Here is a 13,714-nt window from a genome sequence, read left to right as displayed (position 1 = left end):
TAAAACATATCTACTTTGAGAAATAAAAATTACTTGTAAAAGGCTTGTCATCTATAATCCTAAGTGTTCTCTTTCTTAATTTTCAGTGAGGATAAAAGTGCCATCTGTTTTGTCTTGTAACTAATTATATGAGGTATCTGTTAGTGAGCTTCACAGGACCACTCTCTTTACGTGCAGGAGGCAGTCTTTCCTTCCCCATCCCTTCATGTCATTAGTAGCTTTGTTTTCAGTAGTCACATATCTCTAACCTAAAACTTACCATGGACTGTGCTCACTGGTAGCCCGGCACCCATGTGCACCTTTACAGACCAAGTTACAAGTCACATAACTGCTGATACACCCACGATGGTTACAGACAGCAGTGCTGACTTCCCACTACTCAGAAAAGAGGCACAAGCTGCCCTAGTCCTGGACACTTATGTTGTCCTTAAAAGGAAAGAAAGGCTAGAGACTAAAATCTGGAAAGGCAAGGGAAAGAGTTTGGTTATTTTTGTCACCTTTCAGATTTAAGTGCATTTTATTAATGAACCTTATCACACTACTATTTTTATTTCACAGGTCACAGTGAAGAACAAAACAATAGCACACCTTTTAAAGTTTTTTTTACTATAAAGCAGGGTCTCTCAACCTTGGCACTACAGACATTTGGGGCTTGATAATCCGTTGATGTTGGGGCTGTCCTAAGAAATGGAAGATGTCAAGCAGCACTGGACTGTCACTGCTGTGACCTCAGCGGGCCATCCTCATCTGAATGGACTAACTGGCTGCTGACTGTAGGCACATGGGGCATGGCTGGAGGAAGCAGGTCCGTGGGGGTGTGTCCAGGAAGGGTTCACTGTCCCTGTGGCCCCTTCCCCATCTCTGCTTCCTGGCCACATGAGCAGAGCTGCTTTCCTCTGCCACACTTTCTGCCATGATGGTCTACCTCATCTGAGGTCCAGAGCAATGGACTTGTAGGCCACGAACCACACCTCTGAAATCATGAGCCAAAATAAAATTGTCCCCCTCTTAAGTTGCTCTGGTCAGGTATCTTGGTCACACCAACAAAAACCTAACTAACACCAGCATCCTTGGCCTATACCAGGATGCCAGGACCATGTCACCGAAACTGTTGCCACATCCTGTCACTGATGGTTGAGAACCACTGCTATAAATAGTTAAATGAAAACTGAAATAAAAATCCCACATTTCAAAAATTTTGTGTATCTCCAATTAATTTAACTTCCAATTTACTGTCAGGTTTTTACTGGTTTAAGTAGACACAAGTATGTGTTTACTCAAATTGCTTTTTAGACAGACGAGAACAATCTTGTGTCAATTTTTTTGAGTAGCATCTTTATTCCTTCTCTGTGAGTGCAGGACTTTAGAACCTTTCTATGATCTCAGAGTGGTTCCACTCATCAGTCAACCTAAAAGCAGAATGCAGATTTCTCCCTATATCTTGACTAGCTTACACTGGCCTATTTGTTTATAAATATTAATATTATATATCATGTTATATTTACGTATTAAGGCTGCACTTTGAGAAACAAATTTACAAGGACAACATTTCAAATACAGTCATAAAAATAAACAAAATTAAATACCTTGTTCATACTTTGTATCTGAAGGTTATTCTACTGGTCAAGGAAACCACTTGTCTTGGAATGTGATTTTTAAAAGGAGGGGTTTTGCCAAAAATATTTCAATCCACTTACCATTACAAAGAACATCCTTTTTAAAAACCCTGATGTTTATGACCATCTTAAACTCAAATTACTCCTAACAAAAGTATAATTTACTTACAAATAACTTTACCAGGCTCTTTTGTTCTTATTTTCATCAGGCTATTTTATTATTATTTCTATCAGTAAAAATCTAAAAGATATTTGTCATTGGAAGGAATCAATCAAAGAGATCTATTGTAAAACTCATGACTATAGTTAATAATTGTGTAAGGTCTTCTTGAAAATTGGTTAAAGCAGACTGAGTGCTTTCAGGCCCCCCCCCAGCCCCCCACATGTACAAAGTATGGGAGGCAATATATATGTGTAACAGCTTGATTCAGCCACTCCACAACACACACATATTTCAAACGCCTTGTACATGATACTTACATACAACAAATATAGACAGATACACATATATACATACATAGTTACACAATACCTGTATTTTATTTATTTATGTGGTGCTGAAGATGGATCCCAGCGCCCTGCAGGCACCAGGCAAGGCTCTACTGCTGAGCCATAACCCCAGCCCCCCTCCACATCCAATTTTTACCTGTCAATTTAAAAACAAAGAAACTGAGCCACCAAGAAAAAGAAAACCTAAGCAGGATTTTGTGGAAGTACAACAACACTAGTCAAACTGAACTTCATGGTAAATATCACTGATGAACATTCTTTTATGACTTCCTACTAATAAATGATAAAAAATAGATATAGAATAATATCACTTTGAAATCTCCAATGAAACAAAGGACACAGGCAATTTAAAAATCCAGCAAAAAATAAATAAATCATATCTTAATAAACAAGGAAGACAAAGATTACAAATGGTTGTAATAATTGGAAAGATACCAACACAAAATAAAGCGAACTAAATAAAGCCTTTCTCATCTACCAGACTTCCGCATTTAAAAGCCTAATAATGTTCAGTGATGAGAGTACAGAGGTAACTTTCATACACTGCATAGAAGCACACACTGAGGATGTTTATGGAAGGCAATCACTTTCAAATAATATACATAACCCATAAATCTGAATCTTGGCTCTCTTAAGCATTGTTTGAATGGTCTAAGACTGTAAAAAACCTAAAGGACCATTAAAAGGGACAGAAAGTACATTACAGAAGACCCCAAACAATGGAATACTATGCAGCCATAGAAACAAGGTAAATTTTTGTGTTTTAAAGTAATACCTAAATACAGCAGTAGGAAAAGGTGAATTGTTGAAGATTGGTGCTGTGTTATTTTCAAAAGGATTTAACTTATTTAAGAACGGGAAAAAAAATATGTGAAGAACAAACAAGGAGCAAGTTAACAGTACAGTTTGAATTTTCTTTTCTCCTTATTCGATTTTTATACTAGGAAACTTTCTGTTGTTTGCAGTGGGGTGGAGATGGCTGGGTTACATCCCCAAACAGCATCTCACCAAGTTGCCCAGGGAGGCCTTCTGAGCAGCAGGATTACAGATGTGTGCCTCTGCACCCCACTTATAACAAAAAGCTCATAAAATGAGAATAGTCAAAAGCAGGATAGATGTCAGTACTCTTTGACACGAGCTTTTTTCACATCATGGGCACAATACTAATTTCTTAATTCATATACTTTACACTTAGTAAGAAATTATTCTCAGCAAACTCCTCCTCAAACAAAATGGAGACACAGACAGCTTTTATAAGAAACACACATGACCAGGTAACAGGAACGAAGCAGATACCCACAAACCCTCTAATATGAACAACTGGGGCAAAGACGACAATGAAACCTGAACCTGAGGAAGGGACAGATAACTTGCCTTGTAACAACCCTATGAATTGGGAAAATCTCAAAACTGCCCAGCTGAGCCACAAGGAACACAGAGTAGGAACACAAGGGCAGGCTGAGGAAGTGACTCGAAGACCTGTCCTACACCTACAGCACAGCTTCAGGTTCTTGTGGTGGCTCTGAAGGGGAGGAGACCTCGTGAGGAGACTGAAGAAGAAAGCGCACCCAGTGTGAGCTGGAGAGGACCTGAGATCAGGACCAGAACCCACTCTGGGCTCCGTCACTCCCCAGCTGCCCGTCCTGGACACACTGTCTGGGCTCTATAACACCGGCAGGTGTCTCATGGGGTACAAGGGATACAGCTATAGAGGAGAGTTGCAGAGCTAAGGAAGATATTCATGTGAATCACCTGATAATGTCTGGCACAAAATTCATGTTCATGCAACGTTGGTCCCTTGGAGGGGGGAAAAAAAAAACACCAACCACCACCCAACGCATGATTTCTGTGAAAAATCCTAGTTCACGGAATACAAGACAAAAACACAATTTCAGGTTCACCATTTATTTTAAAAACCAATCAAAGGCCCCAGCTGAGGTTAGAATGTTGAAGCATCACATAAAACAAGAATAACATCATAATAAACTAACTAAAAAGTCAAACATACTTGAAAGACCACAGCCCCTATTGGGAACTCAGACAAATCACAGGGAGATGGAAAATAAAACACCATGCATGGTTGGGACAACAGACCCCAAGTGAGGTGTGGTTACAGCTGAGGCAACTGTAAGACACAAAACCTGTTCTTCGAGTAAGAAAACAAGCTCACAAGTAATTTATCCTAGCCACACACAAAAGTGGTCAAGCTAAGTTCAGAACTCAAGCCATACTCCTCCTTCCAAGATACGGCATTACCTCCCACCACATGCTGGCTCACTTGAACTAAGGGAGCTGGCCAACTAAGGATCTCAACTAAACATGGAAAACCTGAGCTCATTGGAGCACTCAAGGATGATTAGAAAAATTAACTCTACAGTCAGAAAACAAAGTTGCCATACCTAGCTCCTAGTGCACCACTTGCTAGACTTTGGGTAGCATACAGGAACTATACGGGTTTACAACACAGTGTGAGAAAAAAATGAAAACTATCACTATTCTTCATATTCATACCTTGTTGTCACTGCACTAACTGAATATTTACAAGCAAACGAACATTTTCTCAACTAATACTTATTGAAAATGTATTCTGCTTTTGGGTGCCACTGTGATGACAGTACATGAAAGGACTTCAGATAAAATGGATAAGTTATACTAATTATACATTGCAGTGTTTAGAGGCAGTGAGTTGATTTGCCAGTGGCACATGTTGGGATCCCAGTGATGCAGGAGGCCAAGACAGGAGGCCAGCCTGGGCAACTTGGCAAGACCCTGTCTCAAAAGGGGATGTACCTCAGTGGTATAGTGCCAAGGGAGGGGTGAGGAGAGGGAGGGAGGGAGGGAAGGAAGGAAGGAAGGAAGGAAGGGTGGGTAAGTACAATATAACAAACCAATTATTTCATAACTTATTTCCCTCAAGATTAAGGGGGAAAACTAACAGCAGTTATATCCCTGGGAAGTGACAAAACAAGGGCTTTACCTTTATCTGCTATATTTGTTCCATTTTAAAATATCCTGAAGGAAAAAGTAAGCTGTCCTAAAGGAAAGCATTAAATAATTGTACAGATGCTACAAGGATGGCAAATGGAGAAAGGAAATGCTGGCATTTTAGAAACATTTTAAGTATTTAAGAATACTATGTTAAACTACTTGGGAGGCTGAGGAAAAACTACAAGTTCAAGGCCAGCCTCCGGAATTTAGTAAGACCCTGTCACAAAATAAAAAATAAAATGGGCTGAGGATATAGCTCAGTGGTAGAGCAACTCTGGGTTCAATCTCCAGGATCAAAACAAACAAAATTCCCTCAAAAAAGCACCGAAAGATTAACAGCCTCATGGGCTTAAAAAGATTTTCTTTACAATAATGCAGCTAGATATTTCGGTAACTACTTTTAAAATATCTAAATACAGATACGTTAACAGTGACTGCACAGAGGAAAACAGCAGACTCAAAAATATGCATTACTGGACTGGGGCTGTAGCTCCGGGAACAGTACTTGCCTGGCATATGTAAGGCCCTGGGAGAATCCCCAGCACTAACGAAATAAAACAGAAACAAAACCACCACACATTATCAATGACATAACCACAACTACTACTTCTATTTGCTTACTACTTGAGGAGGTTATCACCATTTTATAAATGGAAAAAAAAAAAAAACTGACTTAAAAGGGATTTCTGAGGAGGGCAACACTACAGTTTTCCATCTTTCAAAGTGCCATGTCAGCGGGGACAGGGCCGCACATGCCTATAACCCCAGCAACTTGGGAGGCTGAGCAAGTTCCAGGCCTCAGCAACACAGCAAACCTGGGTCAAAATAAAAAAAGGCTGGAGGTATGACTCAGTGCACCCTGGGCTCAATCCTCAGTGCAGGGGAGGGGGACTAATGGACAACATTAAGAAACTAGCTGACAAGTTAGTCTAAGGATCCACAGTAAGTGGGTGAGGGAAAGATACTCACAGGACCTGTAACACTATCAGGATCTGCAAAAGAACAGAAGTTGTGCAGTACCTCAAGGGCCTAAAAGACCATAATCTGAAAATAGCCCACAGGTTCTCACTGGAGTCACAGTGGAGCAGCCCGAGAGCAGCAGCTGAGAATGAAGTGACCACTGGCACCAGCAGTGAGTGAAAGGAAGGGACCTGCAGGGATACCTCTGGGGGGGGGGGGGATGCTGTCCTGCCCACACAACGCTCCAACAAGTGACCAAAGAGCTGTGGGCAGCTCCGCACAAAGGAGCAAGAGACAGTGGAAAATAAGCAAAGACCTGGTCCAAATCAAGGCAGGAGTAAGAACAGAGTCTGGAATCTCAGAACAGGTGCCACATCTTTGAACAGTAAAACAGTCTATGTAATTAGAAAAACTCCCCAAAATCACGCCTCCTCCTCAAGATTCAGGAAAACTAATTTCACATAAAATCAAGTTAAGAACAAAATATCAAGGTCAAATTCAATATGAAGTTATTTTAAGACCAAGAATAAGGAGCAGAGTTCCACCCCCAGAGAGAACAAAAACCACGCTAGAAAGCCTTGTTCAAAATCAATCAAAATTGCATCATGAACTAAGGCACCAAGAAGAATGACAAGACAACAAAAGTCAGTTAAAGAAACTCAGAAAAAGTGAAAGAATTCAGGAAAGAAAAAAAAAATTACTTCTAAAATAAAAACTAAACTAGGAAGTATATAAGCACAAATGAACAACACACTTATAATGTAGTCTTTCAAAGAAGGAAATTCTTAAAATCTGAAGTAGAATTAAGTGAAAATCTTCTCTTTGACAAACAAGAGAATGAAAAGACAACCACGAAACAGTAGAACATTTGCAAAGCATGGATAAAAAAGACTTTCTTCTGGGATAAAAAACTCTAAAAACTCAATATAAAACAACTCAATTTCAAAATGGTCAAAGATTTTTAACAATAAACATGTGAAAAGATGCTCAACTATCATCAGGCATTGGGGAAATGCAAATTAAAACCATTATGTAGGGGCTGGGGATGTGGCTCAAGCGGTGGCGCACTAGCCTGGCAGGCCTGCGGCTAGGGTTCGATCCTCAGCACCACATACCAACAAAAAAAAATGTTGTGTCCGCCGAAAACTAAAAAATGAATATTAAAAAAATTCTGTAAAAAAAAAACAAAAACAAAAAACCATTATGTAATATGCATTCAGCAGCATGGCCAAAGTGAAAAACAATGACCACACCAGCATGCTTGAGACTCCTGCAATCACACAACAACAACCACCACCACCACCACCACCACCACCACCGTGACTATAGTATTAGAAAAGATATAAAGACGCTCAACTCCCTTAATGCTGGTGGGAATGTAAACAGCTGTAACTACCGTGGAAAAGTTTGGCACTTTATGAAGAAAGTTAAACACACACCTAGAGTATGATCCTGCCTTCCACACCTCAGTGTTTATTCAGTAGAAAAAAGTATTAAGTTCACACAAAGACATTTATAATAAGAAAACTGGAAATAATCCAAATGCTATCAAATGGTGAATGTACAGATGCAACAGATATGTCAATCAGACCTCAATAATGCTGTTTAAAAAAAAATAAAGACTTCAAGAAAAAATGACAATTACTGAAGAAATGCACTGAAAATTCAATATAGGAAAAGTAATCCCTTAAAAAGAAAACCAAAGAAAATGATTCAAGAATCACTTTCCTGAAATGCTTTAAAATTTTTTTTGAACAATTTAAAAATACATATTGAAAGAGCACACCACATTCTTTGATTATACTAAACCAAAATGTTTATTTTATTTGTGTATTTTTATGTGGTGCTGAGGATTGAACCCAGGGCCTCAGACGTGCTAGATGAGCGCTCTACCTCTGAGCCACAATCCCAGCCCCTGCGACACTTTTTTTTTTTTAATCTTTAAAACAATAAAATGTTAAAATATGCTAGGAAAAAACCACTGCACTTTAAATTTAAAAAATCCTTTAGGAAGCAAAGTAAAAAGAACAGATGGTTTATAAGGTAAAAAATATTAAAATACAATCAGATTTTAACAGTAATACTAAGTTAATAGGGGGGAACAATGGAAATAACATGTTTTAAGATATTCAAGGACAGAAAATGTGAGCCGACTTGATTTTCAGCCAAAATATAACCTTCAAGAGTAAAGGCCCAAACATATATACAAGAACTCAGGAAACACTATCCCCACGAGCCCTGTGGCAAGAATGTGCCAGAGGAGGCTGAAGTGATGATCAGTGCTATCAAAGCATGAAGTGCAGGTCCTGGGTTCAATACCCAACATTGCCCCCACACCCTAAAAACAAATCTAGTACAGAGTGAGCTTCAGATAACCAAACTGACTACAGACACTGGTGTAAGTACTCACCATTAAACATCAAATATAACTATTATAAAACTGACTAAAAAAAAACAGCTAAGAGTTACATTACAGCAATGTGCTCAGACAATGCAGATACAACTACCTTTTTTAAAATGGAGAATAGAAATTAGGTGAGTTTAGGTTAAAAAAAATAATGTTCTTATTGTGCTAGCAGCAATGTAGCATTCTTATATTTTCTGCTGTGCAATGCTAGATAAAAATAATTATATGATATGCTTGAAAAACAGGATCTCTGGTGTGGAAGAAAAATTCTGCAGTACAGATTTTGAACTACAAGTCTCAGTAAAGTATTTTTATCTAGCTCTGTTCAACGAAGAGGCTAGAAACAACAACCAACTGAGTAATATGCATCTCCAACCCCAAGATTATAGTTTTCAACACCACTTCCCACTAAAGAAAGCAGGGCTTCTTGAAAAATGGCTGATGCCAGGTCTGGGGCAAGAAGTGAGGTTAGAAAAGATTTCCAAGCCAGACAACAAGGTGCCAACTAAGACTACTAGAGTCATGTGAAAAGAACACTGGAGCATACTGGAAGAGGCTGCCACTGGTCACGTGGAAGACAATCTGGGACCATCAAATTGGATAACAATGAGACTCAAATGCATCAAATACCTTTAACTGCATGAGTGAAAGCCACATTTGTATTTACACAGCATATATACTGAGTGTTGCTGAAAACTGTTAACTTCAGAAAAATAAGCTTCACTCAAGAAAATGTCCATTTTCTTTTTTTTTTTAATTTATTTTTTTAGTTCTCGGCAGACACAACATCTGTGTTTGTATGTGGTGCTGAGGATCGAACACGGGCCGCAGGCATGCCAGGCAAGCGCGCTACCACTTGAGCCACATCCCCATCCCCAAGAAAATGTCCATTTCAAAAGTGATCTTTCCAATACAAAAAGTCTGAAGAAGTGGTCCTGGCATCTTCCCTAACTTCCTACATTAGATGTTTTCAAGTAATTTTAATAGACTAAGGAGACAAAGTGTTCAATGTTCCTTAATTTCCCTCCAATGCCTTCCTTAGTACAAAGTCTATACCCATAATTCTAAAAACTGTGTAAAGCTAAAAAGTTAAGTGTGTGATCAATTATTTTTTTAAAAGGAAAACCATCTTTGCTGTCACAGATTTTTTTTTTTTTAACATTTGTTTTTTAGTTGGACGCAACAGTTTTATTTTGTTTATTTTTATGTGGTACTGAGGATGGAACCCAGGGGCTCCAAGGTGCTAGGCAAGCGCTCTACTGCTGAGCCACAACACCAGCTCTGTCAAAGGTTTTCATGTAAAAACCGTTTCACAAACTTTTCTCGTTAATGTTTTCTTGGGATTCTTCAGCAACCCATCTTAAAACATCCAAGAGATCTTAATAGTTTTCTTCAGATTTCCACTCTTCTGCTGCAATATTTACAATCTAGACAAAGCTTGTTGTCATCATAAACAAATGAAAGAGGGACTGGGAATGTGGCTCAGTAGTAGAGCATTTGCCTGGCATGCATGAGGTCCTGGGTTTGATCCCCAGAACAAATTTTAAAAAACTAATTAAAAAGGTGAAATAAAATAAACAAATGAAAGAGAAACTGCAAATTGCAGCATCAAAATTTAAGGTACACCCATATTTATGAAAAAAGGAAATCAGGCTGGGATGTAGCTCAGTGGTGGAGTATTGACCTAGCACACCCAAAGCCCCAGTATGGAGCTCCAGCATCCCACAAAAATAAAACTAAATTAAAAAGCACTGTTTGGGACTACAGGGATAGTTCAGTGATAGAGCACTTGCCTGGCATGCCAGGCCCTGGGTTCCATCTTTGTGGTGGGGGGGGGGAGGGGAAAAAAAAAAAGAACTAAAGCTAAATGTATAAATGCTGGCTACTTGAATACAAATATAAGAACATCAGTCATTTCAATATAAACACTCTTGGTAAATATACAACACCTAATGTAGGGTGGAAATAGGAGTATATGAGTCCTCTGTCATAACTGTCCCCCATCAGATAATTTCCCCAGCCACTTAGTGATATAGTAAGACAGGATATTAATAACCTATCTTTCAGAAAGTTTGATAAAAGTTATTTTATCAAAAAGAGAAGGCAGTTTGTACAGACCTGATAAAGTAAATAAAATAAAAAAAAAATCCTGAAAGTAAAATGTTTCTCCTTTACATTACAGAGAAAAATAAGTTTGGACCAATAAGTGATTCAAAAGGAACAAGGGAATTGTAAGTATTTATATTCTAGGAATTAATTTATTTTCGAAAGATGGCACCTAGTCATTTTTAGGCTTATCTGTATAATAGTAATTAGCTTTCTGTGTTAATTTTTTTAAAATATAATGTTCTATAAAAGATTGTAACTGAGGTTAAAATACAGCTTTTTTTCATTAGGGAGTTCCATAATTTAAAGATAAGTAGAAATACAAGTCTGAACACATTACAGTCATGTTAGGTTACATCGTGTATTTTTTCACACATTACTGCCTCAGAGATTCTTTTTCCTTTCTAAAATTAGGCTAGTTCTTAGGAGAACTGGGCTACAACCATAAGCACATCTGGAGAGACGTGAACATTACCTAATAAAAAGAAAGTATACAGCACCCCTTCTGAAGGATACACTCACACTAAGCAGAGAGCCCACTTAATACTGAACCCAAAGAAACTTTTCCCCTTTCTGATGTTCCCCTAAGAATAGGAAAGATGCCAAAAATGTCCTGTCCTCAACAAATTAACTTAGCCAGTGTCAAAACTCCTACCACACAAACTGCAAAACAAATGAACTAAAGTTTTCCTTTTGACAATAGCCCTAACTTTGTAGGTTTCAGATTCAGAACATTTGGAAACAAGCCTAATAAAATGCTGAGTATATGTAACAAGTTAGCTATCTTAGAAAGTTTACAGGACAGTCAAAACTTAAGCATCTGGAATTTGTCAGATAATCACCCTGAGTCCTGAGGACGATAAAGAGAAGTTACACTTCAAATAGCAAAAGTCTGGATACAGGACAGTACGAGAAAACTCCAATAAAGACTGAAACAGAGTCAAAGTCACAAAATAAGAAGTACACGCCTGTTTCGGCCAGAAGGGGGTCATGGGGAAACAGGCGGCCTTTCTCTCTGGTCCTTTCGGGCCAGTCGGTTCTCCAAGAATGCCAAGGCAGACCCACTGCAAAGCTGCACGTCAAGGATCTTCTGAAGCCCGGGGCCGAGCACGCACAGAGTGGAACTATACTTGCTTGCTACGTTCTTTAGGTGACCAGGGCTTCTCTGATTTACACACCTACATTATTCGATTCTTCCCAAACACACCTTTTCCCCCTTCGCTAAGCAATTCCGAGTGGCAAGCGGGCCTAGGGCGACGAGCGCGTTTTCAACTCACATTGTTTCTCCAGTCTTGGCGACATGACAAAGAAACTGATCCAGGACGGGACAAACTTCCTTCTTCCCCCTCTTCTCAAAATCTAGATAAGGGAGAGCCGTGTTATCGATGCCTCCCGCAGGTCCCCGCTCCCCGCTCCGCCCAGCCCTGCCCCGGAGCCCAGCCGGCACAAAGCGGCCTGCACCCAGGCTCGGCCCACAGGTCGGCCTCGGCTCGCGGACCGCGCGCCCCAGGCAGCGCCCGCCGCCCGGGCCTGTCGCGCAGGCCCCCGAGTGCGCCCCGGGCCACTGGGAGGCCCCGGCCGCGTGCCCCCGACGACCCGAGCGTCGCAGGTCGACCGCGCGGGCGCGCGCCGCCCGACCCGGAGGCGCGGCGCTGCAGCCTGTTGCTCGGGGGCGGCCGGAGCGCTCGGGCGCGCGGAAGGCAGCTCCCCGCCCGCCGCCCGCCCGCCGTCCCGGTGGGCGCCGCCGCCGCGCCCCTCCCCCGCCGCCGCGGCACAAAGCGCGCGGCCCCCGCCCCGCCCGCTGCCGCCGCCGCCGCCGCGGGGTGAGGGATCCGGGCCGCGCCGCCCGGCCGCCGAGCAGCGCGCCGCGGAGGGCGCGCGGCGACCCCCACCTTTCAGCGCCTCCTGCAGCCTCTCGACGTCCATGGCGTCCCGGAGTCCCTCGCCGGCTCCGCCTCCCTCCTCGGGCTCCGGGGCACCGGAGCGCCTCCCCCCACCCCCCCGACGCCCGCCCCCTCCCTCACACACTCCGGCACGCAGGCGACCGGGGGGGGCACCGAAGGGAGCCGGGGGAAGCGAGCGAGAGCGAGACCGACAGAGCGAGCACCTCCCCGAGCCGCTACCACCAGCCCTCCAACATGGCGCCCGCACGTCACCGCGCGCACGCTCCCCACCGCCGTCCTCGCGCCCGCCCCAGAGCGCGTGCGCGGCCGCGGCGCGCCGCCCGGGCCGAGAGCGCGTGCGCGGCAGTGGCGCGCGCCGGGCCCCAGGGCGCGTGCGCGGCGCCGCCGGTCGTGGCCCGGTCCCGCGGAGGCTGCAGCCGCGCTCCCGGACTTGGCGAGCCCGACTTTGCCTGCTGCGGGGCCCGGCGACGTTCGCCTGGTCTGTCCGAGCCTGGCCTTCCCCGGTCGCACAGTGAAGGCGCGGTGCCCCACTCTGCCCGGGGCCGACCTCCGAGGCCCTGAGCGCGCGGGAGCCGTCAGGATCCCGGCACCCCCCGCCGCACCGCTCGGCCGCCGCTGCCGCCCACCAGGGAGCCGCGCGCTCGGCGCAGGGCTGGAGGCTCAGGCGCTGGGTCCGGGGGTCCACGTCCCCCTGCAGCCCGCTCTGCCCGCGTGACCGTGCCCCGGGTTACCCGAGCTCGGCTCCTCACCTGCGCCTGGGACCTGAGGGTGGGGGAAGTGGTAACGCGCCCGCCGAGGCCCGCGAAGCTGCCGGCGACCCCCGCATCGCCTCGGCGCCGCGGGAGGGCAGGGACCCCAGCCCCGGCGGGTCACGGTGCGCGACCGTGACAGTCCCCGAGCAGAGAGCGCGGCGAGGCTCCCGCGTGCACGCATCTTTAGACTTTGGTTTGAGTTCACAAAGTCACTCAGTCCCTGCTTTTCCCCAGGACCTGTGGCAGAGTCGTGGAAGGGCGGGAGGGAAGCAGGGAAGAGGCCCAAGGCTTGACTTATCTCAGAAGGTGCTCCTCTGGACACTGTTGACAGTCTTAAAAAATAATGGCTTTGACCCTGACCCTCACCCTGAGCAGTACTTGTAGGAAAAAGCCCCTCATATCCAGAACATCTCTCTCAAATTTCCCCACCTGAGAACAAGTCCTCTGTTTAACCTCCTCAAAGCATCCAGT

The 13,714-nt window shown here is 43.6% G+C and overlaps 1 protein-coding gene across 1 annotated transcript in view; it reads right to left on the bottom strand.

Annotated features, from left to right (window-relative positions):
- The window catches only part of Ppp4r2 (protein phosphatase 4 regulatory subunit 2), a 42,002-nt gene extending 29,474 nt beyond the window's left edge, over nucleotides 1-12,528 (bottom strand). Inside the window, exons 1-2 of the mRNA XM_026392685.2 lie at nucleotides 12,480-12,528; nucleotides 11,865-11,946 (exon numbers count right to left, since the gene is read on the bottom strand). Of these exons, the coding sequence (XP_026248470.1) occupies nucleotides 11,865-11,946; nucleotides 12,480-12,513 (116 nt within the window). The 5' untranslated portion in view covers nucleotides 12,514-12,528. The remainder of the gene's footprint in view (nucleotides 1-11,864; nucleotides 11,947-12,479) is intronic.
- Nucleotides 12,529-13,714: the final 1,186 nt, after the last annotated feature.

The sequence above is a fragment of the Urocitellus parryii genome, chromosome 16, assembly GCF_045843805.1.
Source record: "Urocitellus parryii isolate mUroPar1 chromosome 16, mUroPar1.hap1, whole genome shotgun sequence".
Lineage (NCBI taxonomy): Eukaryota > Metazoa > Chordata > Mammalia > Rodentia > Sciuridae > Urocitellus > Urocitellus parryii.
This window is presented reverse-complemented; position numbering and strand designations above follow the sequence as displayed.